Raw genomic sequence first — 20,723 nt, forward strand, 5'->3', positions numbered from 1 at the left:
GGGCCGTGGCGGCTGGCTGCCGGAGCTCCTACCTCCCTCCTTCCCGGGCCGGCTGAGAGTCTCCGAGAGGCAAGTTTCCTAAGCCGTGGCGGCCGGCGCCCCTCTTTTGCGGGCGACTTCCTGGACCGGCTACGAGTCTCGGATCAGCGGTCTCCCCAAGCCGCGGCGGCCGGCAACTGGCGCCCTCCCCAGCGGGTGGCTTCCCGGTCCGGCGGCGGGTCTCAGATCGGCGAGCTCCCCAGGCTGCGGCGCTGGCGACTACTGCCCCTCCTCGACAGGCAGCTGCCCGGAGGGAGAGGAGGGAGTTTCCGAAAGTGGCAGGGACTGGGTCCAATCAAACACCAATAGTGGCATTAATAAAGGAGCCAGAACATCTTTTGCTGGTGGGACCTGCAGACAGACAAGCGCCACCTACTGGGCAGGATAAAAAAAACAGAGTCCAGAGACTTCACAGGAAAATCTTTCAACCTGCTGGGTCTCACACTCAGGGAAATCTGATTTAATGTCCAGACGCCAGCAAAAAATAACAAATCACACCAGGAAAATCGAAGATATGGCCCAGTCAAAGAAACAAACCAATAGTTCAAATGAGATACAGGAGCTGAGACAACTAATTCTGAATATACGAACAGAAATGGAAAACCTCTTCAAAAACCAAATCAATAAATTGAGGGAGGACATGAAGAAGGCATGGGATGAACAAAAAGAAGAAATAGAAAGTCTGAAAAAACAAATCACAGAACTTATGGGAATGAAAGATACAGTAGAAGAGATGAAAAATCAATGAAAACCTACAATGGTAGATTTCAAGAGACAGAGGTTAGAATTAGTGATTTGGAGGATGGAACATCTGAAATCCAAAAAGAAACAGAAACTATAGGGAAAAGAATGGAAAATTTTGAGCAGGGGCTCAGGGAATTGAATGATAATATGAAGCGCACAAATATACGTGTTGTGGGTGTCCCTGAAGTAGAAGAGAAGGGAAAAGGAGGAGAAAAACTAATGGAAGAAATTATCACTGAAAATTTCCCAACTCTTATGAAAGACCTAAAATTACAGATCCAAGAAGTGCAGCGCACCCCAAAGAGAATAGATCCAAATAGGCGTTCTCCAAGACACTTACTAGTTAGAATGTCAGAGGTCAAAGAGAAAGAGAGGATCTTGAAAGCAGCAAGAGAAAAGCAATCCATCACATATAAGGGAAACCCAATAAGGACTATGTGTAGATTTCTCAGCAGAAACCATGGAGGCAAGAAGACAGTGGGATGATATATTTAAATTACTAAAAGAGAAAAACTGCCAACCAAGACTCCTATATCCAGTAAAACCGTCCTTCAAAAATAAGGGAGAAATTAAAACATTTTCAGACAAAAAGTCACTGAGCAAATTTGTGACCAAGAGACCAGCTCTGCAAGAAATACTAAAGGGAGCACTAGAGACAGATACGAAAAGACGGAAGAGAGAGGTGTGGAGAAGAGTGTAGAAGGAAAATTAGATATGATATATACAATACAAAAGGCAAAATGGTAGAGGAAAGTATTACCCAAACAGTAATAACACTAAATGTTAATGGACTGAATTCCCCAATCAAAAGACATAGACTGGCAGAATGGATTAAAACACAGGATCCTTCTATATGCTGTCTACAGGAAACACATCTTAGACCCAAAGATAAACATAGGTTGAAAGTGAAAGGTTGGGAAAAGATATTTCATGCAAATAACAACCAGAAAAGAGCAGGAGTAGCTATACTAATATCCAACAAATTAGACTTCAAATGTAAAACAGTTAAAAGAGACAAAGAAGGATACCATCTACTAATAAAAGGAACAATTCAACAAGAAAACATAACAATCATAAATATTTACGCACCGAACCAGAATGCCCCAAAATACATGAGGAATACACTACAAATACTGAAAAGGGAAATAGATACATCTACCATAATAGTTGGAGACTTCAATTCCCCACTCTCTTCAATGAACAGAACATCTAGACAGAGGATCAATAAAGAAACAGAGAATTTGAATATTACAATAAATGAGCTAGACTTAACAGACATTTATAGGACATTACACCCCACAACAGCAGGATACACCTTTTTCTCAAGTGCTCATGGATCATTCTCAAAGATAGACCATATGCTGGGTCACAAAGCAAGTCTCAACAAATTTAAAAAGATTGAAATCATACACAACACTTTCTCGGATCATAAAGGAATAAAGTTGGAAATCAACAATAGGCAGAGTGCCAGAAAATTCACAAATATGTGGTGGCTCAACAACACACTCTTAAACAACCAGTGGGTTTAGGAAGAAATTACAAGAAAAATCAGTAAATATCTCGAGGTGAATGAAAATGAAAACACAACATATCAAAACCTATGGGATGCAGCAAAGGCAGTGCTAAGAGGGAAATTTATTGCCCTAAATGCCTATATCAAAAAAGAACAAAGGGCAAAAATTCGGGAATTAACTGTCCACTTGGAAGAACTGGAGAAAGAACAGCAAACTAACACCAAAGCAAGCAAAAGGAAAGAAATAACAAAGATTAGCGGAGAAATAAATGAAATTGAAAACATGAAAACAATAGAGAAAATCGATAAGACCAGAAGTTGGTTGTATGAGAAAATCAACAAGATTGATGGGCCCTTAGCAAGATTGACAAAAAGAAAGAGAGGATGCAAATAAATAAGATCAGAAATGGAAGAGGAGACATGACTACTGACCTTACATAAATAAAGGAGGTAATAACAGGATACTATGAACAACTCTATGCTAATAAATACAACAATGTAGATGAAATGGAAAAGTTCCTAGAAAGGCATGAACAACCAACTTTGACTCAAGAAGAAATAGATGACCTCAACATACCAATCACAAGTAAAGAAATGGAATCAGTTATTCAGAAGCTTCCCAAAAAGAAAAGTTCAGGACGAGACGGTTTCACATGTGAATTCTACCAAACATTTCAGAAAGAATTAGTACCAACCCTGCTCAAACTCTTCAAAAAAATTGAAGTGGAGGGAAAGCTACCTAATTCATTCTATGAAGCCAACATCACCCTCATACCAAAACCAGGCAAAGATATTACAAAAAAAGAAAACTACAGACCAATCTCTTTAATGAATATAGATGCAAAAATCCTCAACAAAATTCTAGCAAATCGAATCCAGCAACACATTAAAAGAATTATACATCATGACCAAGTAGGATTCATCCCAGGTATGCAAGGATGGTTCAACATAAGAAAATCAATTAATGTAATATACCATATCAACAAATCAAAGCAGAAAAATCACATGATCATCTCAATTGATGCAGAGAAGGCATTTGACATGATTCAACATCCTTTCCTGTTGAAAACACTTCAAAGGATAGGAATACAAGGGAACCTCCTTAAAATGATAGAGGGAATATATGAAAAACCCACAGCTAATATCATCCTCAATGGGGAAAAATTGAAAACTTTCCCCCTAAGATCAGGAACAAGACAAGGATGTCCATTATCACCACTATTATTCAACATCGTGTTGGAGGTTCTAGCCAGAGCAATTAGACAAGAAAAAGAAATACAAGGCATCAAAATTGGAAAGGAAGAAGTAAAACTATCACTGTTTGCAGATGATATGATACTGTATGTTGAAAACCCTGAAAAATCCACAGCAAAACTACTAGAGCTAATAAATGAGTACAGCAAAGTAGCAGGTTACAAGATCAACATTCAAAAATCTGTAGTGTTTCTATACACTAGCAATGAACAAGCTGAGGGGGAAATCAAGAAACGGATTCCATTTACAATTGCAACTAAAAGAATAAAATACTTAGGAATAAATTCAACTAAAGAGACAAAAGACCTATACAAAGAAAACTACAAAAAACTGTTAGAAGAATTCACAGAAGACCTAAATAGATGGAAGGGCATACCGTGTTCATGGATTGTAAGACTAAATATAGTTAAGATGTCAATGCTACCTAAATTGATTTACAGCTTCAATGCAACACCAATGAAAATCCCAACAACTTATTTTTCAGAAATAGAAAAACCAATAAGCAAATCTATCTGGAAGGGCAGGGTGCTAAAAGTATCTTGAGGAAAAAAAACGAAGCTGGAGGTCTCACGCTGCCTGACTTTAAGGCATATTATGAAGCCACAGTGGTCAAAACAGCATGGTACTGGCATAAAGATAGTTATATTGACCAATGGAATCGAATAGAGTGCTCAGATATAGACCCTCTCATCTATGGACATTTGATCTTTGATAAGGCAGTCAAGCCAATTCACCTGGGACAGAACAGTCTCTTCAATAAATGGTGCCTAGAGAACTGGATATACATATGCAAAAGAATGAAAGAGGACCCGTATCTCACACCCTGTACAAAAGTTAACTCAAAATGGATCAAAGATCTAAACATTAGGTCTAAGACCATAAAACAGTTAGAGGAAAATGTAGGGAGAGATCTTATGAATCTTACATTGGAGGCGGTTTTATGGACCTTACACCTAAAGCAAGAGCACTGAAGAAAGAAAGAAATAAATGGGCGCTCCTCAAAATTAAACACTTTTGTGCATCAAAGAACTTCATCAAAAAAGTAGAAAGACAGCCTACACAATGGGAGACAATATTTGGAAACAACATATCAGATAAAGGGCTAGTATCCAGAATATATAAAGAGATTGTTCAACTCAACAACAAAAAGACAGCCAATCCAATTACAAAATGGGAAAAAGACTTGAACAGACACTTCTCAGAAGAGGAAATAAATACAAATGGCCAAAAGGCACATGAAGAGATGCTCAATGTCCCTGGCCATTAGAGAAATGTAAATCAAAACCACAATGAGATATCACCTCACACCCACCAGAATGGCCATTATCAACAAAACAGAAAATGACAAGTGCTGGAGAGGATGTGGAGAAGGAGGCACACTTATCCAGTGTTGGTGGGAATGTCAAATGGTGCAACCACTGTGGAAGGCAGTTTGGCGGTTCCTCAAAAAGCTGAATATAGAATTGCCATACGACCCAGCAATACCATTGCTAGGTATCTACTCAGAGGACTTAAGGGCAAAGACACAAACGGACATTTGCACACCAATGTTTATAGCAGCATTATTTACAATTGCAAAGAGATGGAAACAGCCAAAATGTCCATCAAGAGACGAGTGACTAAACAAACTGTGGTATATACATACGATGGAATATTATGCAGCTTTAAGACAGAATAAACTTATGAAGCATGTAATAACATGGATGGACCAAGAGAACATTATGCTGAGTGAGACTAGCCAAAAACTAAAGGACAAATACTGTATGGTCCCACTGATGTGAACCGACATTAGAGAATAAACTTGGAATATGTCATTGGTAACAGAGACCATCAGGAGATAGAAATAGGGTAAGATAATGGGTAATTGGAGCTGAAGGGATACAGACTGTGCAACAAGACTGGATACAAAAACTCAGAAATGGACAGCACAATACTACCTAATTGTAATGTAATTAGGTTAAAACACTGAATGAAGCTGCATCTGAGGTATAGTTGTTTTTTTTTTCTTGTTTTTATCTTTTTTCTTTTTTTTCTTTTTTTCTCTCTATTATCGTTTTATTTATTTTTCTGTTGTCTTTCTATTTCTTTTTCTAAATTGATGCAAATGTACTAAGAAACGATGAATATGCATCTATGTGATGATATTAAGAATTACTGATTGTATATGTAGAATGGAATGATTTCTAAATGTTGTGTTAGTTAATTTTTTTAATAATACAAAAAAAAAAAAGTAACTTTATGGAAGGGTATGCAATGAAACATTTAAGTCTCCTTCTCACCCTAGACCTTACTTCTCCAGGACCTTTCCCTAGAGAAAACTGCTGTGGAGAGAGTCAGGTGTATTCTTCCATAGATAATCTCAGTATACACAAATATATGCATCTATGAAACCTTTTTGTAACAGATAAATAGAAGCATATTCACACATGTTCTAGATCTTGTTTTTGCTCTTATATCTGCGAGTTCATTTCATATCAGAACATACAGATCTACTAAATTCTTTTTTTTTTTTTTTTTTGCGTGGGCAGGCACCCGAAATCGAACCCAGGTCTCCGGCATGGCAGGTTAGAACTCTGCCTGCTGAGCCACATGACCTGCTCTAATAAATTCTTTTTTTATGACTGCATGTTGTTGTATTATATATGTTTTTTAAAAAACTTATAACATAATTTGCATATTTAAAAATTTATTTTATATATAATCTTCACCCCACCACCACCACCACCCCATAATGAACATTTAGGTTTTTTCCAGACTTTTATTTAAAACCAGCAGGGCGGTATATATACATGTTTTAGTATCTTGCCTGGTATTACAAATACCATACAATGGGCTGGCTTAACAACAGGAATTTATTGGCTCACAGCTTCAGAGGCTGGAAGGCTTGCTTCCTGCTAGTGCCTGTACCTTTTGGCTGACAGGCAATCTTTGAGGTTCCTTGGCTTTTCTATCACATGGCAGTGGACATGGTGGTGTCTTCTTTCTCTTCCAGGCTCCTTTGACTTCTGACCTCAGGCTGCTCCTGGTGGCTCTTCCCTTTCTCTGGCTGAATTTCATTCTGTTTTAAAAGACTCCAGTAATCTGGGTTAAAGCCCAACCTGAGTCAGTTAGGCCACACTTTAACTGAAGCAACATCTTCAAGAGGTCCTATTTACAGTGGGTCTATACCCATGAACCATGGGTTGGGACCTGAACATGCCTTTTGGAGGGACATGATTCAATCCTCAATAGTACATCTTTGTACACATATGTGACTCTATCTGTTGGATACATTCCTAAAAGTTGTCTCTACTAATAGTAAATACATTTAACTTTTATGAGTATAATGTGAGTTTTTTCCTTTTCTTTAGGAAAAAACCTAAGAAGAGAGAAAATGAGACTGGATGTAGAAGATCAATGCGATTACTAAAAGTAGATCCTTCAGGAGTTTCATTGCCAGCACCTGCACCCCAGCCGACATTAGTAGTTGATGCAAATGTAAGAAGTACAAATGCAAAAATATATTGATAGAATACTGAAAATATCTGAGTGTTTGAAAGTAGACTAAAATTATATTATATAATGAAATATATAATTCATTAAATTATATTTATTTAATTTGTATTACATTAATTTAATACTTGAATATTGAAAGTTTAATGGTTGAGAGCATGAATTTTGAAGTTATAAAGTCCTGAATTGTATTCTGTATTTCTGCAGGACTTAGTGGTGGGTAAATTTCTTAATCTTTATGAGCCTTAGTTTCCCCATCTTTAAAGTGGTGCCATTAATATAGATTTCATAGAACTGTTGAGAGGATTAAGTAAATTAATATCCGTTAAGTTTCTTACATTGTGCTAAGAGCTTAGTAAGTAAACAATATAGGGTAGTTATTAATGTTATTAATAATATGTGATAAAAGTGATGGGGGAGCCTTTGCTGTGAGTAGAAAGAACTTTATTTAGCAAATTTACTGCATAAATAAAATTATATTTTTTTATGCAAGAGCACTCACTTTTTAAAATACTTTCTATCTAAGTGCTTAATTAGAAATTGGAAAATAGCACTACTAGGCTGGTGGTTTGGGAGCTAATTATAAATTAAGGTGCTATGGAGAGCATTATAGAAGAGTTCCTCCAGTATTGACAGTGTGACTTTGGGCAAGTTAACTTCTCATTCTGTTGTCTTTGAAATTTAGTATCTCATCTATTGAGTTGTTGAGGATTGAATGAGATAATATATGTTATTGACTTTACAGGATACCTAGCATTCACTCATTAAACAACTATTTTTTAGTTCTCCTAATGTGCCAGCACTGTTGTCGCTGTTGAAAATCAAGAACTGAAAAAAGCAGGCAAACATTTTGCCCTTCTGAAGCTTATATTCTAGTACATGTGAAAAAGGAGGTCAAACAGTAAACTTTTTTTTCTTATTTTTTAAAACAGCCTTTGTTGCCTCCTGGGCCTTTAGAAATGACTCCTGAAAATCGAGATGATAACAATGAGCTATTTAAAGAATTTCTACAGACATGGACAGAAATGAGCAAGGTATCAATTGTAAGCGTTTGTAGCCTTTAGAATTATTTGATAAGGGATATTTCAATATGTTTATTAACTTGACATTTTGGTCTCTCTCAATGTTTCAGACAAGTACTGTGGACACTGAGAATAAGTTATCTAGCATTAAAAGGTAAGTTAAAATTCCTTGCCTTTGTTTTAAATTTTCTCAGGTCTTAGAGTTGTAAAGATTGTATACCATTACCCACAATTTTGAAAGTGAAGTGAAAAGTTACCCATAATATTTTCACCTTAACAACTGGTTGTTTTTGTGTAGTTCCTTTCATGTGTTGCCATATGCAGTACCTCTAGGATATAAGCTTTACAGTGACCAGGATTTTGTCTCAGTAATAGAACAGTGACTTTATATAATATGTATTCATTAAATGTTGAATAAATAAATGAATCTGAATACATTTTAACTTCATTATGTTCTAATGTATATATATATGATTTTGCTTTATGCTGTTTCTTTTACTTAACCTTGTGATTGCATATTACTAGAATCTTTAAAATTATTGAGTAATTGCATGATATTCCATTGAGTAGGTGTTCAGGCCCAGACCGAGCTTGTGAGACAGCCTTTTTTGGCTGCTAGATTGAAAAACACACCAGTCACAGAAGCGGACATGGGTTTATTGGGTCTTACGTACAGGAGCATTTTTCTAGTGATGGCTAGCCAGACTGTAGTGCTCCACGAAGGGAGCAGAAATGCATAAGGCAGTGTATGATTTCAGAACAAAGGCATTCCATATAGTATGAGGGCATCAGGTGTCTAGTAACATTAAAAGGGGCCTGAGACCTGATGTTTTAACTAAGGTCAGTGTTTAACACTAAGATACAGTCAATGCAACTTTTTAGATCTGTAATTACGTTCTTTCCTATCTGGGGAGATTGTTGCTTTTCTTGACCTTTGTCCTTGGGTAAAGCAGGTTTGTTATGGGCTTATAGGAGGGGAACTGGGCATTGGGCCACCACAGCACATATTCCACAGTTTACTTAACTTCCTTCCATCCTGAGTATTATTTTTTTTACCTATTTGGTTTTGTGTATTTGTGTTGGAGTGTATGTGTATGATAGTGGATTATTTCCTTAGGATAGATTCCCAGAAGTGGATTAATAAATCAAATATTATGAACATTTTCATGGCTTTTGGTACATATGCTAGATTCTTTTCTGGAAATCCTTTTTTTTTTTTTTTCTTAAAACTTGTATGAATTTGCTCTGCCTGTAGCAATATATATATATATATATATATATATTTAACTACAGCCTACTAGTTTTTGATGTTACCATTAAAATTATCAAGGTTGAAAAATAGTAGCTCAATGTATAACAGTACCAATGATTTTCTTCATTAACAGAAGGTAGTATGATTCACTGTTTTTTAAAAACATTTTTTATTGTGAAATATACATACAGAAAAGCAATACATTTCAATGTACATTGTAACAAGTAGTTATAGAACAGATTTCAAAGTTTGGTATGAGTTACAGTTCCACAGTTTTACGTTTTTCCTTCTCACCTTAGACCCCATCTGGAGATTATAGGTTTCTGGAAAGTAATCATAGCTCATGGAACCTTTGCAGAATCTCAGGTAGAGCCCTAGGTGTTCTCTTTTTTTTCATTTGTTGAATCCTATTTTCTCTATTATACCCTTCTCTTTTTTGTGAAAAATAACATATATGTAAAAGCCATAAATTTCAATGTACATTGCAACAATTAGTTGTAGAACATATTTCAGAGTTTGGTATGGGTTACAATTCCACAGTTTTAGTTTTTTATTTCTAGCTGATCTAAGGTACTGGAGACTGAAATGTCAATATACTGATTCAGTACTCATGCTATTTGTTAAACCTGACCTCTGTATAACTCCACCATCACCCTTGATCTTGCAACTCTTTCGGGGTGTTTGGGCTGTGGCCACTCTAACTTTTTCATGTTGAAAGAGGCTGTTGATAATATGGGATAGGGGGATAGAGCTAGTTGATAATCTAGAAAGGCTGGTCCCTCTGCATTTCAGGACTTACTCTGGTCCAGGGATCCATCTGGAATTTGGTTTTGAAAAGTTACCCTAGTGCATGGAAGCTTTGTAGAATCTTATATAATGCCCTAGATATTCTTTAGGATTGGCGGGAATTGTTTTGTTTGGGATTTGGCAAATTGTGATAGGTAGCAATGTGTAACTGAATCTTGTGTAAGAGTGAACTCCAGAGTAGCCTGTTGACTCTATTTGAACTCTCTCAGCCACTGATACCTTATATGTTACACTTCTTTTCTGCCTTTTTTGTCTGGCAGGTATTGTCCATCCCATGATGCCAGGGCCAGGCTCACCCCTAGAAGTTTTGTCCCATGCTGCCAGGGAGACATTCATCCCTGGACATCATATCCCATGTAGTGGGGAGGGCAATGATTTCAGTTGCAAAGTTAGGCCTAGAGAGAGAGAGAGAGACCACATCTGAGCCACAAAAGAGGTCCTCTGGAACTAACTCTTAGGTATGACTGTAGGTAGGTTTTAGAAAACAGGATTGGTTAATAGTGTTAAATGCTGCAGGAAGGTCAAGGAAAATGAGGAAGACTGAAAGGTGTTCTCACTGAGTTTGGTAAGGAGGAAGTCGTTGTTGACTCATTCTTCAACATTTGAGTGGTGTCTAACCTTTTCTTATTTCTGTGTTTCTTGAATTACTTCTATTTTCTCAATTTTCATCTGTGGCAGCTTTGTAGTTGTCAGTTTGGCTAGGCTGACTAACTTTCCCCGAATTCCCTTCTCTGTATGTTTCCAGTTAGAGTAAAAAGCTACAAGAGAGAATATATGGGAGATTTGGAGGGTAGAAGTGAAGCAGCAGCCATTTTTGTGGTTCACACATACTTGCTGCTTATCACTTGGCTCACGTCATTGATGTGAGACAGGGGCCAGACCTGTCCTGACTCACCTTCCAGGGACCCTCTTTCAGCTTCTCCAACTCTTAAGCCAGATGCATGTGTTTAAGTCCTTTGATGAAGGAACCAATTTCTGTGGTTGACGATAGGTAGGCTCAGCTTCTCCACTACATAGATAAGCTTCACAAGAGCCAAACTCAAGTTCGAGTGCTTGGCCTTTTAATTTGGAATTCCGTAATGTTTGACACAGTAGCAGGGTTTTCTCCAATAGTACTAGTTTAATAGTTCCATATTTTTTCTCCCATCCCTCAGGGGACTTTGCCAATACTTTTAAATTATCTGCCCAACATACTCTGGGATGTATCTGGGTATTACCTTAAACTGTACAGAACCACCTAATCAAAAGATCCCACCCACAACTGGGTGGGTCACATTTCCATGGAAACAACATAATAAAAAAGATTCCACCCAATAATAATGAATGAGAATTAAAGAACACGGTTTTTCTGGGGTACATGACAGTTTCAAACTGGCATACTAACCAAATAGAAAGCCCAAACCTCCCCTTAACTCTTGTCTTTACCCCCCAACTATTTATCCCTGATATTGCTGTGATAATGTTGATGTTTGCCTAAATATAGACCATAGCATGCAATAGTAGTTTTCCCCCATACCCTTCTTTTATTGATTCTTTGTACGAGATTCATACCTTTGAAGTAGTTCATGCAAATACTTATTTTTATTTCTTGGTGGGATACCTGGCTCTATACAACCCTTTTCGATCATGTTCACCTTCAATGTGGCAGTATTACTTATAAACCCACTAACAACTGTCTTCATTTCTTTTTTTTGTTTTGTTTTGTTTTGTTTTTTTATTAATTAAAGAAAAAAAAATTAACACAACATTTAGAAATCATTCCATTCTACATATGCAATCAGTAATTCTTAACATCATCACATAGATGCATGATCATCATTTCTTAGTACATTTGCATCGATTTAGGAAAAGAACTAGCAAAACAACAGAAAAAGATATAGAATGTTAATATAGAGAAAAAATTAAAATAATAATAATAGTAAAAAAAAGACAAACAAACAAATAAACAAACAGACAAACAAAAAACAACCTACAGCTCAGATGCAGCTTCATTCAGTGTTTTAACATGATTACTTTACAATTAGGTATTATTGTGCTGTCCATTTTTGAGTTTTTGTATCTAGTCCTGTTGCACAGTCTGTATCCCTTCAGCTCCAATTACCCATTATCTTACCCTGTTTCTAAGTCCTGTTGGTCTCTGTTACCAATGACATATTCCAAGTTTATTCTCGAATGCCGGTTCATATCAGTGGGACCATACAGTATTTGCTCTTTAGTTTTTGGCTAGACTCACTCAGCATAATGTTCTCTAGGTCCATCCATGTTATTACATGCTTCATAAGTTTATTCTGTCTTAAAGCTGCATAATATTCCATCGTATGTATATACCACAGTTTGTTTAGCCACTCGTCTGTTGATGGACATTTTGGCTGTTTCCATCTGTTTGCAATTGTAAATAACGCTGCTATAAACATTGGTGTGCAAATGTCCGTTTGTGTCTTTGCCCTTAAGTCCTTTGAGTAGATACCTAGCAATGGTATTGCTGGGTCGTATGGCAATTCTATATTCAGTTTTTTGAGGAACCGCCAAACTGCCTTCCACAGTGGTTGCACCATTTGACATTCCCACCACAACTGCCTTCATTTCTATCCATTCCCTCACATTTAAGTTCATCCTCATTAACTAACCATTTACCCATCTCTAGCTTCTGTGTAAATTTAGGTTTCCTATATTCTATATTATAAGCCTCTGAGTTTACTTTTCCAAGGTCTTAATAGCGAAATCATACAGTATCTATCTTTTTAAAAAAATTTTTATTGATAAAACAACGTACAAGCACAATCTTAACATTATAAACATTTTATACATGGTATACAATCAATGGCTCACAATGTCAACACATGGTTGTATATTATCACCATGATCATTTATTAGAACATTTACATCACTCCAGAAAAAGAAATAAAAAGAAAAAACTCATACATACTGTATCCCTTACCCCTCCCTCTTATTGACCACTAGTATTTCCATCTACCCAGTATCTATTTTTTTGTGTCTGGCTTATTTCACTCAGCATGATATCCTCAAGGTTCATTCATGTTGTCACATGCTTCAGGACCTCATTTTGTCTTACTGCCACATTAATATTCCATCGTGTGTATATACCACATTTTGTTAATTCACTAGTCTGTTGATAGTCACTTGGATTATTTCCATCTTTTGGCAGTTGTGAATAGTGCTGCTATGAACATTGGTGTGCAAATATCTGTGTCACTGCTTTCAGCTCTTCTGGGTATATACTGAGTAGTGGGTCATAGGGCATCTAGATATTTAGTTTTCTAAGGACCCGCCAAACTGTCTCTTTAGTGGCTGTTCCATTATACATTCCCACCAGCATGCATTAGTATACAGTTACTCCACATTCTTTCCAATATTTGTAGTTTCCTGTTTGTTTAATAGCAGCAATTCTTATAGGTGTGAGGTGACATTTCATTGTAGTCTTGATCTGCATTGCCCTTATAGCAAATGAAAATGAGCATTGCTTCATGTGCTTTTTAGCCATCTGTATCTGCTCTTTGGAAAAATGTCTATTCATATGTTTAGCCCACTTTATAATTGGGTTGTTTGTTTCTAAAGCCACTGCCTGCTCTCAAGTATCAGTTCTCTCCCTTTCAAAGTAAGAGGATGGCTGGTTTATTGGTCATATCGTAACCCACAATAAATACCACAATTCCTAGCCTCTCCTGCTAGTAGGTCTGATCATGTGACTGAATTCTGACCAACAGGATATAAGAAGTCATATGTGCAACCTCTGGGAGGTATCTTTCAAGAGAGGAGGGTACTCTGCTTCCCTTCCTCCTTCTTATCTAAAAAGTCCTTTTCTGGCTTCTTTCACTCCAAGAGCACTGAGCCTCTCTTATCCTAATTGAATTTCTTTCTGCTTGTTACTGACACCTTTTTCATTTGTTGGAGACCATGTGGGTCCTCTGTCTGGTTGTTCTGTCTAAAGAGGAGAGTGATGCATTGAAGTCTCCCACTATTATTGTTGAAATGCCTCTTGCTCCCTTCAGTTTTGCCAGTGTTTGTCTCATGTACCTTGGAGCTCCCTGATTGGGAACATAAATACTTATGATTGTTATTTTTTCTTGGTGAATTGTCCCTTTTGTTACTATGTAGTGTCCTTCCTTGTCTCTTATGACATCTTTACATTTAATGTCTATTTTGTCTAATATTAGTATAGCTACTCCTGCTTTCTTTTGGTTACAGCTTGCATGGAGCATCTTTTTCTATCCTTTCACTTTCAATCAACTTGTATCCGTGGTTCTAAGATGAGTCTCTTGTAAGCAGCACATAGATAAATTATGTTTTTAATACAATCTGCTAATCTGTATCTCTTAATTGATGAGTTTAGTCTGTTAACATTCAAAGTTACCACTGTAAAGGCATTTCTTCAATTTACAATCTTATCCTTTGGTTTTTATTTGTCAGATCTATATATTATTTTCTCCTTTCTCTCTTAATTCTTTAAGTTACCTTTACTGATACTTTTCAATTCTGTGTTCTCCTCTAGATCTCCCTCTCCTTTCTTTTTTTTTCAGCTGAGAGAACTCCTTTTACTACTTCTTGTAGGCCAGTCTCTTGTAGACAAATTCTCGCAGCCTTTGTCTGTCTGTGAAAATTACCATCTCTCCCTCACTTTTGAAGGACAGCTTGGCCGGATAAAGAATTCGTGGTTGGAAGTCATTCTGTTTTAGGATCTTAAATATACCGCTGCCTTCTTGCGTCCATGGTGCCTGTTGAGTACTCAGAACTCTGTCTTGTGGTTTCCCTTGTATGTGATTAGTTGCTTTTCTCTTGCCACTTTCAGGACTTTCTGCTTCTCTTTAGCATTTGACAGACTAATTAGTATGTACCTTGCAATAGGCCTGTTTAGGTTTATTCTATTTGGGGTTTGTTGGAATTCTTTGATTTGCATTTTTCTGTCTTTTATAAGGGTTGGGCTTTTTTCCCCCATTATCTTCTCAACTAATCTTCCTGGCCCTTTTATTCTTCTCCTTCTGTGACACCGATAACTCTTGTATTTGTGAACTTCATGTTGTCCATCGTTTCCCTGAGATCCAATTCCAAATTTTCCATCCTTTTTTTTTTTTTTTTGCTGTTTGTTCTTTTGTGCATTCAGATTCCATTGTCCTGTCCTCTAGTTTGCTTATTCTTTCTTCTCCCTCTTCAAATCTGCTGTTGTGTGTCCCTAGTATATTTTTAATTTGATATTTTTCATCTCTGTTATATCTGCTGTTTTTCTACTTATTCTTTCAAATTCTTGTTTATGCTCTTCTGGTGTCTTCTTGATATCTTTTCTTTGTCATTAGCCAGCCCATTGAATTTATTTAGGAGATTTGTATGAACATTTTTGCTTAGTTGCTCCAAAGTCTGTATCTCCTCTGGTGTTTTAATTTGATCATTTGACTGCATTATGTCTGCCTGCATCTTCTTATGCTTTGTGATTTTCTGATGGCTTTGAGGCATTTGATTATCTTGAAAGTTGATATCCCTCAGTCAACTAAGGTTTTGTATTTGCTTCAGTTTGCATTGAAGGTCTCCTTTTACATGTGGTTCATTGGTAAGTCCCTGCCAAGCCAAGGCCTCATGCAGGTGATGAAACTCTGTTTGAGGATGTGTTTGAAGCTTGACAGATAGGCAGTTTACTAGACTGCACTTACGATTTCTTCCTAGAAGATGCACCTCACGGCGGCAGCCGAGTGAGGTGGATGGAGACACTGTCTAATTCCAGCCAGGTCTTCTGGTCCTTGTGTGCTGAAAGCCATGGTGTGGAGGTACCAGGGCACCGGGTATGGCGTGGCTTGCTTCCTGCCCCTCCCACCCTCCCCCGTCCATGTACTCCTGAGAGCTCTAGGCCTCTTTCTGGAAAGGGGAGCTGTAGGCTCTGTGCATTAGTTGGATGGTCTCTATGAACAGGGAAAACAAATTTACCTGATTCTGGTTCCCCAAGGGTAGCTCCAAGCTGCAGAGCTGAGGGGCTGATATCCAAGCTAGCTGCAGAGCCAGGTACTTTCCTGGGCATGGCCTCTTGTCCCTGGTAGAGTACCAGCTGAGCCTACTCACCCATTCTCTGTACCCTAATTCCTCAGCTTTTTCATCCAGGACCTCCCTATATAGTATAGAAGACCCTCTCATACCCTGGAACTGCTGTTTTGGTCATTTTTTCATTCACTTTTCTGGTTGTTGCCTTGGATCAGGGGAAAACTCAGTCTTTCCATTCTGCCATCTTTCCAGAAGTCTTTTTCACATTTATCTACTAGTTATCCAGTTGTCATTTTTCTTTTTTTGAATTGTCTTTCACTAATTTTGACTGTTTGGATTGGTTTTATTTATTTATTTATTTTTATTTTTTTCTTTTTAAATTTATTAATAAAAAAATAAACAAAATAAAACAACACACATAATCAGTAATTCACAATATCATCACTTAGGTGCATATTCATCATTTCTTAGAACATTTGCATTAATTCAGAGAAAGAAATAAAAAGACAATAGAAAAAGAAATAAAACGAACACAGGAAAGAGAAAAAAAAAAGATTATACCTACCATACCCCTTACCCCTTGCTTTCATTGATCACTAGCATTTAAACTAAATTTATTTTAGCATTTGTTCCCCCTATTATTTATTTTTATTCCATATGTTCTACTACTTTGTCGACAAGGTAGATAAAAGGAGCATCAGACGCAAGGTTTTCACAATCACACAGTCACATTGTGACAGCTGTATCATTATTCAATCATCCTCAAGAAACATGGCTACTGGAACACAGCTCTACATTTTCAGGCAGTTCCCTCCAGCCTCTCCATTACATCTTGAATAACAAGATGATATCTACTTGATGCATAAGAATAACCTCCAGGATAACCTCTTGACTCTGTTTGGAATCTCTCAGCCATTGACACTTCGTCTCATTTCCCTCTTCCCCCTTTTGGTCGAGAAGGTTTTCTCAATCCCTTGATGCTAAGTCTCAGCTCATTCTAGGGTTTTTCTCAATCCCTTGATGCTGAGTCTCCATTCATTCCAAGATCTCTGTCCCACGTTGCCAGGAAGGTCCACACCCCTGGGAGTCATGTCCCACGTAGAGAGGGGTAGGGTGGTGAGACTGCTCGATGTGTTGGCTGGAGAGAGGGGCCACATCTGAGCAACAAAAGAGGCTCTCTTGGGGATGACTCTTAGGCCTAAATTTTAAGTAGACTTGACCTATCCTTTGCGGGGTTAAGTTTTATGGGAACAACCCCCAAGACTGGGGGCTCTGCCTATAGCTTTGGTTGTCCACACTGCTTGTGAGAATATCAAGAATTCAACTTGGGGAAGTTGCATTTCTCCCCGTTCTCACCACTCCCCAAAGGGGGCTTTGCAGATACTTTTCCACTCACTGATCAAATCACTCTGGGATTCATTGGGGCATCACTGTGGACAAACCAGCAAAATCTCATGTCCTACCTGAGATTCCAAGTACTTATGGCATTCAATCAAACTATCTACATAAGTTATGTTAGGAAATGCACTAGTCAAAATATAATTTTTGTAACTAGTAAACATTTTTTGCTTTAGTGTCACACTTAAGGTGACATTTAAGATATTAATTACCATCTATTTTCAGTACCCTGCAATAATGACAATCCTTTGTTCTTCCTCATGCAATAACATTTTTAAAATTTGTACATTGTACATTTCACTATTATTATACACTCTAGGCATTCCTAGATTATACCATCTCAATCTTTAACATCTATCTTTCTTTCTGATTTCATTTATGTCCCCAGCCCTCCTCCCTCTATCATTCTCATATGCAGCTTCATTCAGTGTTTTAACATAATTGTATTACAGTTAGGTAGTACTGTGCTGTCCATTTCTGAGTTTTTGTATCCGGTCCTGTTGCACAGTCTGTATCCCTTCAGCTCCAATTACCCAGTATCTTACCCTATTTCTATCTCCTGATGGTCTCTGTTACCAACGAAATATTCCAAGTTTATTCACTAATGTCAGTTCATATCAATGAGACCATAGAGAATTTGTCCTTTAGTTTGTGGCTAGTCTCACTCAGCATAATGTTCTCAAGGTCCATCCATGTTGTTACATACTTCATAAGTTTATTCTGTCTTAAAGCTGCATAGTATTCCATCGTATGTATATACCACAGTTTCTTTAGCCACTCATCTGTTGATGGACATTTTGGCTGTTTCCATCTCCTTGCAATTGTAAATAATGCTGCTATAAACATTGGTGTGCAAATGTCCGTTTGTGTCTTTGCCCTTATGTCCTCTGAGTAGATACCTAGCAATGGTATTGCTGGGTCATGTGGCAATCCTATATTCAATTTTTGAGGAACTGCCAAACTGCCTTCCACAGTGGTTGCACCATTTGACATTCCCACCAACAGTGAATAAGTGTGCCTCTTTCTCCACAACCTCTCCAGCACTTGTCATTTTCTGTTTTGTTGATAATGGCCATTCTGGTGGGTGTGAGATGATATCTCACTGTGGTTTTGATTTGCATTTCTCTAATGGCCAGGGACGTTGAACATCTCTTCATGTGCCTTTTGGCCATTTGTATTTCCTCTTCTGAGAGTTGTCTGTTCAAGTCTTTTTCCCATTTTGTAATTGGGTTGGCTGTCTTTTTGTTGTTGAGTTGAACAATTTCTTTATAAATTCTGGATACTAGACCTTTATCTGATATGTCATTTCCAAATATTGTCTCCCATTGTGTAGGCTGTCTTTCTACTTTCTTGATGAAGTTCTTTGATGCACAAAAGTGTTAAATTTGAGGAGTTCCCATTTATTTATTTCTTTCTTCAGTGCTCTTGCTTTAGGTGTAAGGTATATAAAACTGCCTCCAAGTATAAGATTTATAAGATATTTCCCTACATTTTCCTCTGTTTTATGATCTTAGACCTGATGTTTAGATCTTTGATCCATTTTGAGTTAACTTTTGTATAGGGTGTGAGATACGGGTCCTCTTTCATTCTTTTGCATATGGATATCCAGTTCTCTAGGCACAATTTATTGAAGAGACTGTTCTGTCCCAGGTGAGTTGGCTTGACTGCCTTATCAAAGATCAGATGTCCATAGATGAGAGGGTCTATATCTGAACACTCTATTTGATTCCATTGGTCAATATATCTATCTTTATGCCAGTACCATGCTGTTTTGACCACTGTGGCTTCATAATATGCCTTAAAGTCAGGCAGCGTGAGATCTCCAGCTTCGTTTTTTTTCCTCAAGATACTTTTAGCAATTCGGGGCACCCTGCGCTCCAGATAAATTTGCTTATTGGTTTTTCTATTTCTGAAAAATAAGTTGTTGGGATTTTGATTGGTATTGCGTTGAATCTGTAAATCAAATTAGGTAGCATTGACATCTTAACTATATTTAGTCTTATAATCCATGAACATGGTACGCCCTTCCATCTATTTAGGTCTTCTGTGATTTCTTTGAACAGTTTCTTTTTTTTTTTTTTTTATTAGTTAACGGAATAAAAGAAATTAACCCAACATTTAGAAATCATACCATTCTACATATGCAATCAGTAATTCTTAACATCATCACATAGATGCATGATCATCATTTCTTAGTACATTTGCATCGGTTTAGAAGAACTAGCAACACAACAGAAAAAGATATAGAATGTTAATATAGAGAAAAGAAATAAAAGTAATAATAATAGTAAAAAACAAACAAACAACAACAAAAAAACCTATTGCTCGGATGCAGCTTCATTCAATGTTTTAACATGATTACTTTACAATTAGGTATTATTGTGCTGTCCATTTTTGAGTTTTTGCATATAGTCCTGTTGCACAGTCTGTATCCCTTCAGCTCCAATTACCCATTATCTTACCCTGTTTCTAACTCCTGCTGGACTCTGTTACCAATGACATATTCCAAGTTTATTCTCGAATGTCCGTTCACATCAGTGGGACCATACAGTATTTGTCCTTTAGTTTTTGGCTGGACTCACTCAGCATAATGTTCTCTAGGTCCATCCATGTTATTGCATGCTTCATAAGTTTATCCTGTCTTAAAGCTGCATAATATTCCATCGTATGTATATACCACAGTTTGTTTAGCCACTCATCTGTTGATGGACATTTTGACTGTTTCCATCTCTTTGCAATTGTAAATAATGCTGCTATAAACATTGGTGTGCAAATGTCCGTTTGTGTCTTTGCCGTTAAGTCCTTTGAGTAGATTCCCAGCAAAGGTATTGCTGGGTCGTATGGCAATTCTATATTCAGCCTTTTGAGGAACCGCCAAACTGCCTTCCACAGTGGTTGCACCATTTGACATTCCCACCAACAGTGGATAAGTGTGCCTCTTTCTCCGCATCCTCTCCAGCACTTGTCATTTTCTGTTTTGTTGATAATGTCCATTCTGGTGGGTGTGAGATGATATCTCACTGTGGTTTTGATTTGCATTTCTCTAATGGCCAGGGACATTGAGCATCTCTTCATGTGCCTTGTGGCCATTTGTATTTCCTCTTCTGATAGGTGTCTGTTCAAGTCTTTTTCCCATTTTGTAATTGGGTTGGCTGTCTTTTTGTTGTTGAGTTGAACAATCTCTTTATAAATTCTGGATACTAGACCTTTATCTGATATG

The 20,723-nt window shown here is 37.3% G+C and overlaps 1 protein-coding gene across 10 annotated transcripts in view; it reads left to right on the forward strand.

Moving 5' to 3' along the window:
• The window catches only part of WDR76 (WD repeat domain 76), a 76,885-nt gene that overhangs the window by 25,240 nt on the left and 30,922 nt on the right, over positions 1 to 20,723 (forward strand). For all 10 annotated transcript variants that reach the window (XM_077127688.1, XM_077127693.1, XM_077127686.1 and 7 more), the window contains 3 exons: positions 6,901 to 7,027; positions 7,975 to 8,076; positions 8,175 to 8,218. In XM_077127688.1, the coding sequence (XP_076983803.1) occupies positions 6,901 to 7,027; positions 7,975 to 8,076; positions 8,175 to 8,218 (273 nt within the window). The remainder of the gene's footprint in view (positions 1 to 6,900; positions 7,028 to 7,974; positions 8,077 to 8,174; positions 8,219 to 20,723) is intronic.

The sequence above is a fragment of the Tamandua tetradactyla genome, chromosome 14 (assembly GCF_023851605.1).
Source record: "Tamandua tetradactyla isolate mTamTet1 chromosome 14, mTamTet1.pri, whole genome shotgun sequence".
NCBI lineage: Eukaryota > Metazoa > Chordata > Mammalia > Pilosa > Myrmecophagidae > Tamandua > Tamandua tetradactyla.